This window comes from Lissotriton vulgaris, chromosome 2_1, assembly GCF_964263255.1.
Source record: "Lissotriton vulgaris chromosome 2_1, aLisVul1.2, whole genome shotgun sequence".
In the NCBI taxonomy this organism is placed as follows: Eukaryota; Metazoa; Chordata; class Amphibia; order Caudata; family Salamandridae; genus Lissotriton; species Lissotriton vulgaris.
In genome coordinates, this window is record NC_141687.1 from 1,325,289,959 (window position 1) to 1,325,307,851 (window position 17,893).

General features: G+C 47.7%; 1 protein-coding gene across 5 annotated transcripts in view; it reads left to right on the forward strand.

Annotated features, from left to right (window-relative positions):
- Positions 1 to 17,893, forward strand: part of KALRN (kalirin RhoGEF kinase) — a 1,626,736-nt gene that overhangs the window by 1,479,358 nt on the left and 129,485 nt on the right. For 4 of the 5 annotated variants that reach the window (XM_086957084.1, XM_086957088.1, XM_086957085.1 and 1 more), the window contains 2 exons: positions 1,899 to 2,022; positions 5,132 to 5,191. In XM_086957084.1, coding sequence (XP_086813210.1) covers positions 1,899 to 2,022; positions 5,132 to 5,191 — 184 coding nt within the window. The remainder of the gene's footprint in view (positions 1 to 1,898; positions 2,023 to 5,131; positions 5,192 to 17,893) is intronic. The other variant, XM_086957086.1, reaches the window with a different exon arrangement.

Below are 17,893 nucleotides of genomic sequence, written 5' to 3' on the forward strand. Positions count from 1 at the left end.
GTAGTTTGAGACTACCTTATCCAACAAGTTGAAGTTCAGTGTACTTGAAAGAAATAGCTTGAAACTGAAAACGTTAAGCAACAGAATAATTTAATTATCATTTTGTTTAATAATTGCTTGCATATTATAATGAAATGTTTCCAGCTTTTCATATTTTTGTGGCCCCTTCAACTATATGGGTACTTCTCATTTATTTCTTAGCCAAAAGCTCCATTGGTTGAATCATTGAATTTTGGCAGTCTCACTTACCGCACTTTATTAGAAAAGATTTTGTATCCTATTTTATCCTTGAGTGATCTCGCAATATATGCTGTTCATTCGGTAATATCACCTTTTTTTCGGCATTTCATTTGCTCACTTTTGTTTTCATATTTGTTTCATTATTAACTGGCTGACTGTAATGTCTAATATTTTTCAGTTCCCCAGGCTGCTCCTTGAAGTCCACTAGTCAGCTACAAAACATGTTCTCAAGTCTCTGGATTTAAGGGAGGTTATATGTAATGTGCAAGGGATTTCTATCCCTCGTCCATGATCAAGTGCAATCATTCGTTTTCAACACCTTTGAGTTCACAGTGCACTCAAATTCATTAAATATCTTTTATCCAAAACTGTGGCTACAATTCATCTTACTGCACTGTAAACTTAAAAACATGTTGTTTGTTTTACTGATGTGTTAAGTTTGTCAGTAATGTCTGTTTCTGTGCCAAAAAAAATCAGAATATGCCACCTATAACAAATGGTAGAAAGAAAATTGCTTCAGTAAATATTGCACAATGTCTCCCTGGATTATGATCTAAAACATAACGCTTCCTTTTAACAAGAATCAATTGGCTGTGATTCTACACTATGCAGACTCCTTGCAGTTGAACCATATCCTATTTCTGGAGGTCTTTTATACCAAATTTGAAATGATTAAAAGAATATTTGTTTGCAACAAGACTGGATAAGAGCATGCACGCGTGCCTGCTATGTATGTATTTCTATGTTTAACATTCACTCCTTACGTACATTTTCGCCTTAATTTGTTTGTGTCACCACCATTGTTCACGTCTACATGCTTAATAGCTAACTATGTAAATTTGCCCTCAATGGAATGATGATGAAATGTTGAAAGAACACAGTCTGTTTTTTATGATTGGCTATTGAATGAGTGAGAGTGTGCTTAATTGATCCAATGCAAAAAGAAGAGTCTTGCAATGAAGGCCAAATCTCAAACCAGCAGAATAAAAAAACGGTGAACTAATTATACTTTAAGGAGAGATGTTTGATATTATAAAATGCTTTGATTTTTTCAAGTCTTTAGGACATCCTAGGTTGATTGAGACATCCTGAACAGTGCAGTAGCCCATAATAAAGTAACTGTTTTAAAAGCAAGACTTCAGTATATTATGAATGCAAATGTTAATAAAGACCATACCAATGGCCTATTTGCAGGGACCCATGCTTGCACTATATTTTCATGTGAGACCTACCCTTAAACTCTCATGCAGATTTTAAAAAGTGCTCACTGGGGGGTGTCAATATTTCACCATCCATACTGGGTTGCTGGCTTTTATTGAAAGTCTCTAATTTGGTGGTCATGTGTTGACATATGTTGATGGAATGATGGAGTAATTACAAGAAAGATTATCCTGTTTTTCTCAGCCGGAGTATTTTGCTTTGAGTTACATTTTTTTTGTTCCATAGAGCACCCATCTCAAACTATTTTTTAACGGTCATGTCGCTTTAATTCTTATTTTCCTTCTTTTATTGCTTTATTCAAAATGTCAATTTAAACTATATTGCTTGCCTGGAATATATGTATCTTTGTGAATTTCTTTTGACAAATGTGGATGATGGCCTCTCCACATCAGTGGTATGAACTGTCCTTTGATTTGTTGCATTTTTTGGTAATACAGGAAGTCATGTTCATGGCATACCCTGCGTATGAGAAAGCGAGCTGAGAAAGAGAATGGTGGCAAAAGTGAAGCTAATGGGCTCTGTAAATCCAAGGCAATTCTGAGCAACAAAGTTTCTGTGAAAGTGAGTAAGGCAGTCTACCAGGTGCCGCTTGCCACTGCTGTACATTTTTACTAAATTTTCTACCACCCTTTGCACGGAGGGATTTTTTCTTTTTTATCTTTTTTCTTTTTATAATTTTGCATGCAGACCCTTGTTTTTGCATTCCTCTTGTTATTGTTGGCTCCAAATGCATAAAAGTAAATTTTTTACTTTCAAGGATGTTAGATGACATTTGAAGCAGTTACAGAAGAACAAGTCGGAGTGTGCGTGGCTTAGTCAAAGTTGACCGTTTCTGCTCTTCGCACTTCCTGATGTATCTATGATATTGTGTGCCGTCACATAAAGTTTCATGTGAGCAAATGTTTCTCCTTGCCTATAACCGCTAACCCACATGGCCCGAGGACCACCAACCTCCACAACATCCAAAAAATGGTACGTGAATTTTAGCATGGGCAACAGAACCTTCTTTCGGAAACTGATGCCTAACAACAAAAGTACCTCACTTGTGCAATAGATTGTCCACACAAATTTGATCCCTCTTGGCCATGATTCATTTTGTATAAGCAGTCCAAGCCTTTATTGTTCATAAAGCCGAATTTACTATAACACCAAAATTAACTGGAAAGACAAGAAACTAGCACATGGCTTAGACACATTGAAATAAGGTATGCTCTTAGTATACTTTCCAAACAGTAAAAAGTAAAGATACAACTATAAAAGATCATAGCCTATGTATTTTTTTAATACCCTCTCTTGTGTAAATGAGGACAATTCTGTCATTCACTGTAGAGTTATAACTTTCTGTGCTCCATTATAGCCCCTACCCCTCTTTCAGATCAGTTTGGCCAGAAGAATGCCATTGGCGGAAGTAATGATTAATTACTTGGGATTGCACAGATTGAACATTGTCTTTAGACCACAGACGTGTGATAGCATGCCAGGTTTAGAAACCATTGCATCTGTTTATGTATCAACGTCACTAGGTAGTTTGTGCTGACTCTTAAGCTACTGCTATTTCTCTGCTGAGCTTGATGCCTTGCAGGGCGCAGTCTTTTTCTTTTGCGTCATTTCCTTGAGGACATTACAGGTTTGTTTTTAATGTCATAAGAGTTCTGGATGTAGCTGATGTGTTTATAGACATGCTGTGAAAAGGAGGCAAGTAAAAGAAAATCTTACCAAACCTCTATTTTTGAGTAGTTATTTTTATTTCATGTCCCAATTTACGAAACTCCTCTCCTCAACAAAGAAGCCCATCCATGCCCAGACTTACATAGGGAATTGCAATAGTCATTAGAGGAGGGCCTCTAGCTGCTGTCTGTTTGGTTTTCAGAGAATCGTGTATCTACTAAATGTAGAGTAGCTGCCATCATACTAGATCCTGGCTCCAAAAACAATTAGCGTTTACCTCTAATCGACATCTTAACTGACTTGTGGAATTCACTGTATACTACGGTAGAGTTCCAAAAAAGCTTAGACGTGCTCTATCATCTAGCACCATGGTTAGAATGGATTCGCTTTCTGCACTACCAGAAGACCTCATGCAGAGGAGTTTGTGAAAAACTTAATTATCAATCAAGATAAAGGAAAATTGTGTTGGGGTGATTGAATAGTATTAAGAATTAATAGCGGCCTCTTCTATGTAAATACTTGTTCTACATAATTTCAAAAATGGATTAAATGAAAGGGAACCTAAAACTAACCCACAGACTCCAGGTTAACTGCAGAGCTGCCATTTTCTCCTCATGTTGTTCCAAATCAATAAATAGCTACGTTTGCTTTTCAGCATTTAGCTACTCTGAAAAAAAAAAACTAACAGGATTTAGGCTACCAGCGTCTGAGATTGGTACATCAGCAACATTAATAAGACCTTTGATTGTGACGTTAGCTGGGGATACATACTGCACATCAGACGCAACAAAATCCTTTTTGTGTTGATGTGGTGGTGGTGAATGAGAAATTGGTTAGATTGAACGCATATAGAGACTACTTTTTTAAAGGACCAGGGTTGAATACAGGAGAAGCCTCTGAATAAGTGAATAAATTAAGAGTCCACATATAATGTTCACGTCAAGCAGGTCACTTCTGGATGCTGCTCTGGTAGTTTGAAGTTTATCAATTAATGTTAAGATGAAAACGGATGGGAATAAAGAGATCCATCTTAAGATAGATGCGATACTGGCATCATTTAAAATGTAAAGCCACTCTCATCATGCCATTTATCTTTGCTTTCACATCCAATAAACACAAAAAAGTCCTGCTTCCAATTCCCACCATGTATTGAGTGCAATTTAACCCTTCAGTAACTGTTTTCAAATATTCATGACAACTCAAGTATTAGAGCAGTGGATTGCGATCATCTGTTATAATGTCATTTGGTGTATGGAGATATTTTTCAGCCATCCACAACACCTTGAACCTTGACTGAGTACCACTGGGAGCCGCAAAAATATTATGGCATCTTATGAAAAACACCTGTCTTGATGTGTTTAGCGAATTTCGGAAAGTCCAAAAAGTTTTTATTTGTTGCCTAAGAAGCACTGTCCCCAATTTTCATCAAGACTGAGTTCATAACAATTGCTAAGTAATAAAAAAAAGTTCCCCCAGGAGTACCAAGGGGAAAAAACCCATACAATAATTAATGATCTTTATTAATAAGATTCTACTTGATATATTATCCCTCTATTTCTATGTAGGAAATGTCTGTGTGTACATTTTGATTGCATGTTCTAATTGAAATGAGTGCATGTATTTATCTTTTGGCAGGCATGGTTGTTTCTCTTAGACATTTGACAGAAACTTCAGAACATATTCTCGGCAAAGTTATTGAGGATCTGAGTGCCCTGTTTTCAAGCACAAACTCCACGAACTATTCATCTTCTATAAATAGACATTGATCTTTGAACTCGGTCTTCACACTGTTTTGGGATATTTTAGGCTGGGGAGTACCCATCTTCACCCCCAGTTTTCTTTTTCTTTAGTCAGACTATGGATCTTTTGGAGATGGTTGTTCTCTTGCTCTATCCCATTTTCCAATAGAGAAGAGGGTTCTGATTTTCTTTTTTCCTGTATCTTAGCTGCTTAATTCCTAACTTCCTTATTTTCTTCTTCCTCTCTCATGCTGCCAATCAAGGAATCGAACAGTTCAGAGGAGTCCGAGTGCGATGAGCTTGATCCTAACACTAGCATGGAGGTAGACGCAACTCTTGCTGCAATGCTGCACAATTCTTCTCATGTAGATGTGTTTGAGTGATTTGTTGACCATTTGTTGTTGGTTTCTTTTCCGGCATGCCCTAATACCTACTAATCTTTTTTATGTGTTCTTTGATTAACAGTGTATGTGCATCTTTACTGTGTTCATGAATGGAATTGATAAAATGACCGAATTTGTCTTTGTAAATACCAGCATCCTTTGGAAAAATCCAGTGTATTGTTATACAAGGGAATTTTACTGAAAGGGAGATAGAGGTTTAGTCAAATCACTGCCAAAGGGCTTCCTGGAGAACTCTAAATGCTGTTGCATAAAATGTTGTGCTGCAGATAGCTTGGTGTTTTAAAGTTTCTCCCAATGTAAAAGCAGTTTAATAAAACCAAGTGCACTGGCATTCATTAGAAAAAGAAATGATCCCAATGAAGGTAAGTCCTCAGTAATTCAACACATCAAATACTCCTACGGTTATGCTAACTGGCCTAAGTACCTCTAGACCGAGTTAACGAAACTTCACTGGATCAATTTTTCAGTAACATTACTGGATTGCATTGAGTGCACTGGTGAATTTTTATAGTAGTTGGAGCAGCTGATCATTGCAAAATATAATTTTTGCTCTGATTAGTTAGCAAATATTTTCTTTCTGATAGATACATCTGCCGTGTGGATTCCTCACCTTGTGAATATCCCCCTTGCGTCAGCAACGTTCGGAAAATTCTTCGTAGCACGCCGGCGTGGACGACGTCATAGGAGCACGGCTTCGCGCGCGACTCCGTCTGACGTCACCGACTCCACATAAGGCCCACGTCGGCGTGATGACGTCAGTTCCCTTTTTTCCGCGTCGTCGACGCTAACGGTTTCTGGGATCTTCTGCGATACTTTTGTATCTGTTCGCTGTTTAGCTGTTATTGTTTCTCTGTTGGATTTCGCTTCATCGCCGAAGATGTCGTCGAGGAAGACAGGTTTCAAGCAATGTGGTTCCTGCTCCCGGATGATGTCGATTACCGATCCGCATCCCGACTGTCTGTGGTGTCTTGGTTCGGGACACGATGTCAAAAACTGTCGTTCCTGTGACAAGATGAACCCCAAAGCCTTGCGAGAGCGGGAGGCGAAGCTTCTGCTTGCTAAGGTGAAGGAAAGGGAAGCCGGAAGGTCTTCGAGGTTAGTGTCCAGGCGCTCGAAGTCGAGACAACGGTCGCGGTCGAAGTCAAGGTCGGCTTCGAGGGCGAAGTCTAGGTCGGCTTCGAAGGCCAAGTCGAGGTCGAGAGAGAGATCAAGGTCCAGAGGGAGGTCGAGGTCCGGTTCCAAGTCGGCCTCGGGCCATGCTTCGGGCTCCTCGAGAAAGAAGCATAAGAGGAGTAAACATCACTCCAGACACCACTCTGGCAAGGAGTCTTCGGATTCGAGGAAGAAGTCGAGAAAACATCACAAGGACTTCGAGTCTCCTTCTCCAGCTCAATCTCACGTTGGTTTTCCAGTTCATGAGCCGGAACAGGATCTGGAGTCGCACCATTCATCGGTGCATGATGAGGAGGTTCCTCGAGCACCGACTCCGGTTGTGGAGCCTGAAGAACAAGAAGGCCAGGGTGCGCCTTTGCCGGATCAGCCTCCTTCGGAGCGGCCGTTGGGTTCGTACCCACCCTTTCCAGGTCCAGGTCATGCCGTTTATGCCGACGCCTTGCACTCCTTGGCTCGGTACGGCGCCGCCGAGGTCGTCGACTTCGCATGCGGCTTCGCCGACTCCGCATCGGCCTCGGGTGGATTCGGATCGTGGTACTTCCCGTCCTCCGGCTCCTCGCTCGATGTCGGCTCCGGCGCCGTCGGAGTCGTTACCGGATCCATCGACTTCGGTCCGTATGGAGTGGTCGAGGCGCAGAGCACAACGCCTCTTGGAGGAGAAGGAGTTTATGGACTCCGAGGTTGAGGAAGGAGAGTTGCAAGAGGGGGATTGTTTTGAAGACCTTCAGGATGCAAGTGGCTTGGAACTTTCTCCTGAATGGGGTTTGCCAACCGTTTCTGACACACCAATCTAAGGACTTGGCACCCTATCATGTCGTCATAAAGAAGGCTGCAGAGTTGCTAGGCTTGACTTTGCCCACAGTTGAATACAAGCCCAACATCCTTACGGAAGTATTGCATTCGCCTTCTTCAATTGTGGAGCCAACGCTTCCTTTTACGGATGCATTAACTGAACCGATAAAGGAGGTCTGGAAGAGGCCTTTATCTGCTCCTGCAGTTTCCCGGTCAGTGGCAAGGCGTTACAGGGTGGCTCCTGATGACCCTGAATTTCTTTCCTCGCATCCTGCACCGGAGAGTCTGGTAGTGCAGGCCGCCTGTTCCAGCAGGGCTGCGGGTTCTTTCCCTCAGGTGCCAGCAGACAAGGACTTGAAAAAGCTGGACAAGTCTGCTAAAAAGATTTTCTCCTCGGGTAGCATGGCCTTGAAGTCCACCAATGCTACTTGCCTCTTGGGGAGATACGTTCACGCGTTGATGGACTCTGTTAAACAGCTTTCTGCTAAGCTTCCAGAGGACGATAAGAAGAACTTTAACGAGGTGGTCACTGATACTCAGGCTGCAGCTCGTATGGTTATACAGAGTGGTATGGACACGGTGGACTCTGTTGCCAGAATTATGGGCTCTACTGTTGCTACAAGAAGGGCTGCATGGCTTAAGTCCTCCGATTTTTCTTCTGACGTTCAGTCTACTCTGTTGGACTTACCGTTTGATGGGACAGGTCTCTTTGGCAAGAAGGCTGACGTAGCTCTGGAGAGATTCAAAGACAGCCGGGCTACGGCGAAGTCTTTGGGCCTTCAGGCGAGGGGCTCTGCGACTAGAAAGTATAGGGGTTTTGGCAGACCCAGTTTTCGTCCCTACAATCAAGGACAGCAGCAGCAGCAGCGCCAGAATCCTCTGTATAAATCCTACAGAGGAAAGCAAAGGGGCCGTGGTCGTGGGCGCCAGGTCTCCTCCTCCTCTTCCTCTAATAACCAACCCCCTCCCCCTGCAGCAAAGCAGTCCTAGATCCGCCATTCTGGATCATGTGGCTCCGGTGGGGGGTCGGCTTACTCATTTTTTACGGGATTGGGAATCGGTTACATCAGATCTTTGGGTTCTCAATCTCGTAGAAAATGGGTATGCTCTTCCTTTCCAGGAGTTCCCTCCCAATTACCCTCCTTGCCAGGGTTTTTGTTCGGAGGACCACCTTGTTCGCTTGCAGGAAGAAGTCCTGGCTTTGTTCAAGAAAGGTGCGATAGAGGTGGTTCCAGAGCAGGAAAGGGGTCAGGGATGCTACTCCCGGTATTTCCTGATCCCCAAGAAGGATGGCAGGTTACGTCCAATCCTGGACCTCAGGATTTTGAATCTCTATCTCAAGCAGGAGAAATTCAAAATGCTCACTCTTGCGCAGGTTCTTCAAGCGCTGTTGGAAGACTGGATGGTGTCGATCGACTTGCAGGATGCGTATTTTCACATCCCGATCCTGAAGTCGCACAGGAAGTATCTCCGTTTTACGGTGGGATCGCAACACTACCAGTTTGCGGTCCTTCCGTTTGGTCTTACTACTGCGCCTCGAGTTTTCACCAAGGTGATGGCAGTGGTGGCTGCACATCTCAGGAGGTCGGGGATTCCTGTATTCCCATATCTAGACGACTGGCTGATCAAAGCGGAGTCGCCCGAGAAGGTGCTTCATCACCTGCAAGAAACATCGCAGCTGTTGTTCAGGTTTGGTTTTTCAATAAATATGCCCAAATCTCACCTGGTGCCCTCCCAGCGCAACCTGTTCATAGGTGCGGTACTGGACACTACTGTATGTCGTGCATTCCCTCCTCCGCAAAGGATTCGCGACATACAGGAAATGATTCCTTTATTTCACAATGGAGCGGTTGTTCCGGTCCTGAAGGTCCTTCGCTTGCTCGGTCTGATGGCTTCTTGCATTCTCCTGGTCAACCATGCACGCTGGCACATGAGGGCACTCCAGTGGTGCCTCCGCAGGCAGTGGTATCAACACAACGGAGATCTCGGGGAGTCAGTGAAGATCTCCAGAGAGACTGCAGCAGATCTGTCTTGGTGGGGCGTGGAAGGCAATCTGTCTCAAGGAAAGCCTTTTCAGCTTCCACCATCGGTGGCCACGGTGATAACGGATGCATCCACTCTTGGGTGGGGTGCTCATCTGGGGGATCTGGAGGTCAAGGGTCTTTGGTCTCCAGAGGAAAGGTTGCGTTCGAGGCATGTGGGCTGCTGAATTCATATCTGTGCATAGTCCGCCACCTAGTGTTGGGTCCGGATGATTGCACATTGTTGTCCTGGAAGAGTCTTCGAAGTATCACGAGATAGGTGGCTCCTCCCCTGGACTACAGTGCGCATGGGCATCGCCTCCATCCCCAGATTGTTTTTTTCCGCCATCGGGTTCGGATGTGTTTTCGGTTCCCTCTATCGGAACCGATAGTTGTTCTACTTTTACTCGAGACCAAAAGGTCTTTAGGCTGGGCGTCGGTATAGTTGCGTTCGGGTTTCTTACTGACTCTCAGCTCCGATCTCCTACTGCCCCTCCACGTGCTTTCGACGCGGACGGGCCTACACTACACACTTTGCTATGGAGCGGACGCCATTCAAGAAGTGTCCGCTGTGTCACTCTAAATATTCGCACCTTGACGTGCACCCCGTGTGCAATACATGCTTGTCACCGGATCACCGTGAGGACACTTGCATGGCGTGTTCGAAATTTAGGAGTAAGAAAACTTTAAAGATTCGCCGGGCTAATCGGCTCCAGGCTCACTTGTCGTCTTCGGCACCCCCACCTGATGACATCTTCCAGGAATCGGTTGAGGATGAAGACGACGTACAAGAGTTGGACTCTGGCCCCGCGTCCGAAGAAGAGACCGGCGACGCGGGTGATGAGGCCTACGACGAAGTCTCCGAGGTAGGGGACGACGACCGGGCTTGTCCCGCAATGGGTGATAGCTCGGACGAAGAGCATCCCCAACAAGACTCCGGGGTTACTCCCCGTTATACGGCCCAGGTCGAGGGATCGCCTTCGGGCCTTACCCAAGATCTAACACTCAGTCCTACGTCCCCGCCTCCGGGCCCGGTCACGGACATTTCTAACAAGAAACCGAAAGTGAAGCCAACTGGTCTCGCACCCTCGGATGCGAAACCGAAACCGAAAGTGGCGCTGGTGAAGAAGGTTCTGGAGGCGTCAACTTCCACGAAACCCAAAATGGCCGACTTGAAGAGCCGCGCCAAAATGGCTGACCAGAAGAGCCGCGCCAAAATGGCCGACCCGAAGCCATCTGGGTCGGCGCCGAAGGTGAAGGCATCCGACGCGGCGGCGTCGGCACCGAAAGGGGTCGCGGACCCGAAGACTGCTTCGAAGAAGCGTCACGCCGACAGTGCGCCAGCCCATGGGGCGTCGGCACCGAAGAAGAGGCTTACCGTCGAACAAGTTCTCGAAGCCGAAGAGTCGCTCGAGTCGGTTCAGCCCTCGGCATCCCTTACAAAGAAGGTGGGGGAATCCTTACGACGGATCCAACAGTCTGTGGTTCCCAGCCAGGACCCTGTAGTGCCTAGGCCCACGCCGAAGCCTACCAAGGAACAAACGCCCATTCGTTTTACCCTTCCTCCCAAGTCGGCGCCGAAGGCCTTCGCGCCTAAGCAGAGCGGACACTCTCGGGAAATATTGACACCAAAGGCTGCCTTGGTGGTGTCAAAGCTTCGGCTCCAGCCACTCGCGGTGGAGGAACGTCGTGAGGTGCTCATCGACGCCAACACCGGAAAATTGTCGCTCCTCAAACGGAAGATTACGTCGGAGCCGACCTTGGAACCGTTTAGGATTCCACTCAAGAACAAAAAGTACTCTGCGGACTCTTCGGCTCTGATGGAACCGCTGTCTCCACAAGCCCTGGATCGCTCGCCGGCCCATTCCCCCGTGCCTGATGTCGACGAGGAAGAGGCCGAGTACACCTATCCTGCGTACTCGGATCCGGACGAGGAGCAGGTGCCCTGGACAGCAGGAGGCGACACAGACGACCCGCAGTCGGGGCAGGACACTCAACTTTTCGCCGCAAAGACGTCCCCGACGGAGGACTCGGCGGCATTCAATGCATTAATAGAGAGAGCTGCAGCGAACCATGACGTCGAGCTGCACTCAGACCAAGTGGATGCGGACTTTTTAGTCGACACCTTCTCGGTAGCCGAAAAACAAGTCAAGACACTACCGATGCTTAAAGGGGTGCTGAAGCATGCACAGGAGGTATTCAAGGAGCCCACCCGGGCGCGGGTGGCCAATCCTCGCATCGACAGAAAATATAAGGCGGCGCCCACGGACCCCACGTATATTAAGGGACACTTGCCATTGGACTCCCTGGTGGTTTCCAACGCTCGAAAGAGGGCTAATTCGCAAACTACTGGTGACGCTCCTCCCCCTGACAAAGAGTCAAAAATCTTTGAGGCATCAGGCAAACGCATTGCTGCGCAGGCAGCAAACATCTGGAGGATCTCTAACACTCAAGCCCTGCTCGCACGTTATGATAGGGCCCATTATGACACATTAGAGGCCATCCTACAACACTTGCCTGACCAATATAAGGAGGCGGGGGAGATGCTCATTCAGGAGGGTAAACTCATTACAAATGCATCCATCAAATGTGCCCTAGATGTGGCAGACACTGCCTCCAGGGCTATCAACACAAGTGTTTTACTTAGACGTCATGCCTGGCTTCGAATTTCAGGGTTCAAACCCGACATACAGACCACATTATTGGGGCAAACAGTGAATCCTGACCATCTGTTCGGCCCTGAGGTGGATGCCTCCCTAGAAAAGATGAAGAAAGATACTGAAACTGCCAAATCTATGGGAGCTTTGCAAAGCCAGCAGTTTCGGGGTGGTTCTTTTCGCCGCTCCAATTCAAGAGGCACCTCAAGGGGACAGGCATCCCAATCCACACAATACTACAAGGGTAACACCCAGTCCTCGTATAACAACAACAAGGGCAGGGGTGGCTACAGAGGCAACAATATCAAAGGCAGGGGACGTGGAAACAATGCATCCAGGTCCACCACCGCCAACAAGCAGTGACGTCTTGTCACTTCCCCCCGATCACACGACACCTGTCGGGGGGAGACTCCAGCAGTTCCTGCCGGCGTGGAGATCCATCACCACGGACAGGTGGGTGAGGTCTCTTATCCAGTACGGGTACTGTCTAGAACTTACGTCCGTTCCACCGGACATACAGCCAAGAAGCCGCGCTATGTCCGACGAGCATTTGACCTTGTTGCAGCAGGAAGTTCTGGTCATGCTGCAAAAAGGGGCAATAGAGCTCGTTCCATTGAGAGAACGGGGAACGGGGGTTTACTCCCTGTATTTTCTAATCCCCAAAAAGGACGGATCACTCAGGCCGATCCTGGACCTCAGGCCCCTGAACCAGTACATCAACTCGGAGCACTTCCATATGCTCACATTACAGCAGGTGCTTCCCCTGCTTCAGCAGGGAGACTTCCTAGCAACGCTGGATCTAAAGGATGCCTATTTTCATATTCCCCTGCATCCTTCCCACAGAAGGTATCTCAGATTCCAGATTTTAGACCAGCATTACCAGTTCAGGGTCCTGCCGTTCGGGGTCACCACGGCACCGAGAGTGTTTACAAAATGCCTAGCGACTGTGGCGGCTCATCTCCGTCGCCAGCACGTCCATGTCTTTCCATACCTAGACGATTGGCTTATTCAGGCAAAGACGGAACAGCAGTGCGTAGACCACGTGTCACGTACCATTCACCTCCTGCACGATCTGGGATTCTCTCTGAACTACCCGAAGTCCCATCTCCAGCCCGCCCACGTGCGACAGTATCTGGGCGCGACAATCAACACTCTGGCAGCCACTGCGCAGCCGAATTCAGTGAGAATCGCCAGTATCCAGGCGCTGATCCAACGATTCAGACCCCAACACTCGCTTCCAGCGAGAGTGTTCATGCAGTTGATAGGCATGATGGCCTCCTGCATCTCCATTGTCCCGCACGCGAGACTACATATGCGTCCGCTTCAGGAGTGCCTTGCACGTCAGTGGACTCAGGCTCATGGGCAACTGACAGACCTAGTGTTGGTGAGCGGTCGGGCGTACAACTCTCTGCATTGGTGGAATCCACAAAACCTTTGCAAGGGCCGACCATTCCAAGAGCCTGTCCCACAGATCATCCTGACGACGGACGCCTCTCTCCTGGGATGGGGAGCGCATGTACTCCACTACACTGTGCAGGGACTATGGACACTTCAGCAAAGGAAGATGCACATCAATGTGTTGGAACTGATGGCAATCTTCATGGCCTTGAAGGCGTTCAAAGTACATCTGTGCAACAAGGTCGTGTTGATCCGGACGGACAACATGACGGCCATGTACTATATCCAGAAACAGGGAGGTACACACTCTCCACAGCTGTCTCATCTGGCTCAGAGCATGTGGAAGTGGGCCATTCAGAGGAACATCTTCCTCATGGCAGAGCATCTCCCGGGCAAGGACAATCAAATGGCGGATCTGCTCAGCAGGCACAGCCATCAGATGCACGAGTGGGAGATACATCCATCAGTACTCCAACCGTACTTCCAAAGGTGGGGTCATCCAGAGATAGACCTTTTCGCCACAAAGGAGAACGCAAAATGCCAAAGCTTCGCCGCCAGATTCCCACACCCCCAATCACAGGGCAATGCGATGTGGATGAACTGGTCAGGCAGATTTGCGTACGCTTTTCCCCCAGCACCTCTGATACCGCTGGTGGCACGCAAGCTCAGGCAACACTCGATGACGCTCATCCTGGTTGCTCCAACGTGGGCTCGCCAACCATGGTACACCACGTTTCTGGAACTCTCCGTGGTACCGCATCAGAGGCTTCATCTCACTCCCAGCCTTCTGACGCAGAGCCATGGCGACATTCAGCACCCAGATCCGCAACAGCTCAACCTGGCGATCTGGCTCCTGAAGTCCTAGAATTTGGCTACCTCAATCTTCCTCCCGATTGCATGGACATCATTCGGGAGGCAAGAAAGCCCACTACTAGAGCTTGTTATGCAGCTAAATGGAAGAGGTTTGTTATCTACTGTGTGAACCACAGCATTGACCCGCTAGATGCTTCCATTCAGAACATCATATGTTACCTCTTTCACCTGTATCGATGTAATCTAGCGTACTCTTCCATCCGCATTCACCTGTCTGCCATGGCAGCATACCTCCAGAATAGGCAGCACCTGTCACTCTTTAAGGTCCCTGCTATCAAGGCCTTTCTGGAAGGACTCAAAAGGGTCATTCCACCAAGGACCCCACCAGCTCCAGAATGGAACCTCAATGTGGTTCTTACAAGGCTGATGGGTCCTCCCTTTGAGCCACTGCACTCTTGTGAGCTCCAGTTTTTGACTTGGAAGGTTGCGTTCTTAGTAGCAATTACATCGCTGCGGAGGGTGAGCGAGCTGCAGGCGCTCACCATCCAAGAACCTTTCTTCCAAATACATGCTAACAGGGTGGTGCTCCGCACTAACCCAAGATTCTTACCCAAAGTAGTCTCACAGTTCCACATGAACCAAACAATTGAATTGCCAGTGTTTTTCCAAAACCCAGAGACGCTGGCAGAGCGTATGCTCCACACTCTTGATGTGAAAAGGGCCTTGATGTACTATGTGGACAGGACAAAAGATTTCCGCAAAACCAAACAACTCTTTGTTGCTTTTGCCACACAACACAAGGGAAATGCAATCTCCAAAGCGGGGATTGCTAGATGGATAGTGAAGTGCATTCAAATCTGTTATGCTAAAGCTAAGCGCACTCTCACTATCCCACCAAGGGCCCACTCCACTAGGAAGTTGGGGGCCTCTATGGCCTTCCTAGGTAACATTCCCTTAGAAGACATCTGTAGAGCAGCCACATGGTCTACCACACATACCTTCACTAAGCACTACTGTGTAGACGTGCATTCCAGACAGCAGGCAGCTGTTGGTCAGGCTGTTCTAAAAACGCTTTTTCAAACTGCTGCAGCTGGCACGGGCGGCCGCCGTTAATGGAGGGACTGCTATGTATTCTATGCACAGATATGAATTCAGCAGCCCACATGCCTCGAACTGCAAATGCTACTTACCAGTATGCATCTGTTTTTGGCATGTAGGGCTGCTGACATTCATATCGCCCACCCTCCTCCCCGGCGCCTGTAGCAGCTGCAGTATTTATTCATATACACATATGCTCATAGCATGGTCATCACTCACTTTCTTCACTCCATCTCTGCCAATGGCTAAAAACAATCTGGGGATGGAGGCGATGCCCATGCGCACTGTAGTCCAGGGGAGGAGCCACCTATCTCGTGATACTTCGAAGACTCTTCCAGGACAACAATGTGCAATCATCCGGACCCAACACTAGGTGGCGGACTATGCACAGATATGAATGTCAGCAGCCCTACATGCCAAGAACAGATGCATACTGGTAAGTAGCATTTGCATTCACATCAACCTTCTAGAGTTACGGGCAATACGTCTGGCGCTCAAGGCCTTCCTCCCTTCCCTTCGCGGTCAGTCGGTTCAAGTCCTGGCGGACAACACGACCGCGATGTGGTATGTCAACAAGCAGGGAGGAGTGGGGTCGCAGTGTCTCTGCAGGGAGGCTCTGCGCCTCTGGTCCTGGGTTCAGGACCACCAGATTTGTCTGATGGCAAATCATCTGGCCGGGGTTCTGAACGTGCGTGCAGACATTCTCAGTCGTCAGTTCTCTGCCGACCACGAGTGGAGGCTTCACCCGGAGGTTGTTCATTACATCTTTCAGATGTGGGGGACTCCTCGGGTGGACCTGTTTGCCACTTGCGAGAATGCTCACTGCCCGTCATTCTGCAGTCTCCAGTATCCGATGCAAGGAGCATTGGGGGACGCGTTTCAGTTGAGCTGGAGAGGTCAGCTCCTTTACGCGTTTCCTCCCATACCCTTGATTCCTCGGGTTCTGAGGAAGATTCGCCAAGACCGGGCCCAAGTCATATTGGTCGCCCCGGATTGGCCAAGAAGGGTGTAGTACACAGATCTTCTCCACCTCTCCTCTCACCCGCCGCTCCGTCTCCCTCTCAGGGCAGACCTCCTCTCTCAGATGGAGGGGCAGGTTCTACACCCCCACCTCCAGACATTACACCTTCATGCCTGGAGATTGAACGGGGCAATCTGAACTCTTTCTCTCTCCCTAACGATGTGGTGGATGTCATTCTTTCTGCCAGGCGTGACTCCACCAAGTCCATTTATTCGTATAGGTGGACTAAGTTTGTGTCTTGGTGTAGGGAGAGGGATGTTGACTCGTTAAAGGCTCATTTATCTGATATTTTGTTATTTGCTCTTTCTCTGGCACGGCAGGGGTTTGCTGTTGCCACTGTCAAAGGTTACCTTTCGGCCTTATCGGCATTCCTCTGCTTGCCGGATCAGCCCTCTCTTTTTAAATCACCTGTGGTTTTAAGATTTTTGAAGGGGCTCACTAATAAGTTCCCTCCTTCTCCCTTTATAGTTCCACATTGGGACTTGAATCTTGTGTTAACCTATCTGATGGGTTCGCCGTTTGAACCCTTACACAAGTGTCCGATGAGGCTTCTTTCTTTTAAGACGGTCTTCTTAGTTGCAATTACCTCGGCAAGGAGGGTAAGTGAGCTTCAAGCTCTTAGTTCCAAGCCCCCGTTTTTGTCCATCCATGCTGAAAGAATGGTTCTTGGGACCAGGGCTGCTTTTCTGCCTAAGGTGGTTACTCCCTTCCACCTAGGTCAATCCATTACCCTTCCTACCTTTTATCCTCCCCCACACCCTTCCAAGGAGGAGAGGCTTCATCGCCTGGACCCGAAGAGAGCGGTTAGCTTCTATCTTGATAGGACTAAAGACTATCGAATAGACGATCAGCTCTTCGTGGGTTTTGCTGGCTGCAAGAAGGGCAGAGCGGTGCACAAGCGCACACTTTCCAGATGGATTATCCTGTGCATCAAGATTTGCTACTCTCTGGCGGGTAAGGACCCTCCTGAGGGTATTAGAGCTCATTCAACTAGAGCACAGTCTGCTACTTCTGCATTGTCTAGAGGTGTTCCTGTTGAGGACATTTGCAGGGCCGCGACTTGGGCCTCCCTCCATACTTTTGCAAAGCACTACTGCTTGGATGCTGAGGTGAGGAGGGATGGCCACTTCGCGCGCTCTGTTCTCCAAGATTTCCTGGTGTAGCAGAGTGGACACCCTCCTCCGGGAGTGGGGACTGCTGTGGGACTCTATTCACAAGGTGAGGAATCCACACGGCAGATGTATCTATCAGAAGAACAAGTTACTTACCTTCGGTAACGCTTTTTCTGGTAGATACAATATCTGCCTGTGGATTCCTCACTGACCCACCCGCCTCCCCGTTGTCCACTCTGCTATACCTGATGTTATGTGCAAATGTAATTATGGTTTTATCTGACTTTGTATAGTTTTGCACTTTGATTGCATTTGTTTTGCATGTACTGTGTTGTGGACTGGGCTGATTGCCCTGAGGCACTAGCAATAGCTGGGGGTGGTGCAGAAACGACTGGGACAGCGTTACGTGGTGTTAAAGAAGGTTTTATTGGGATACCACGATGATTTTTCATCAAAGTTCTCCTGGTTCTGAAGGTGAGCCTCTCCTTGGCGAACTGGCTGGGATCCGTCTTGGCGGTTGGTGTTCTTCCGTTTCC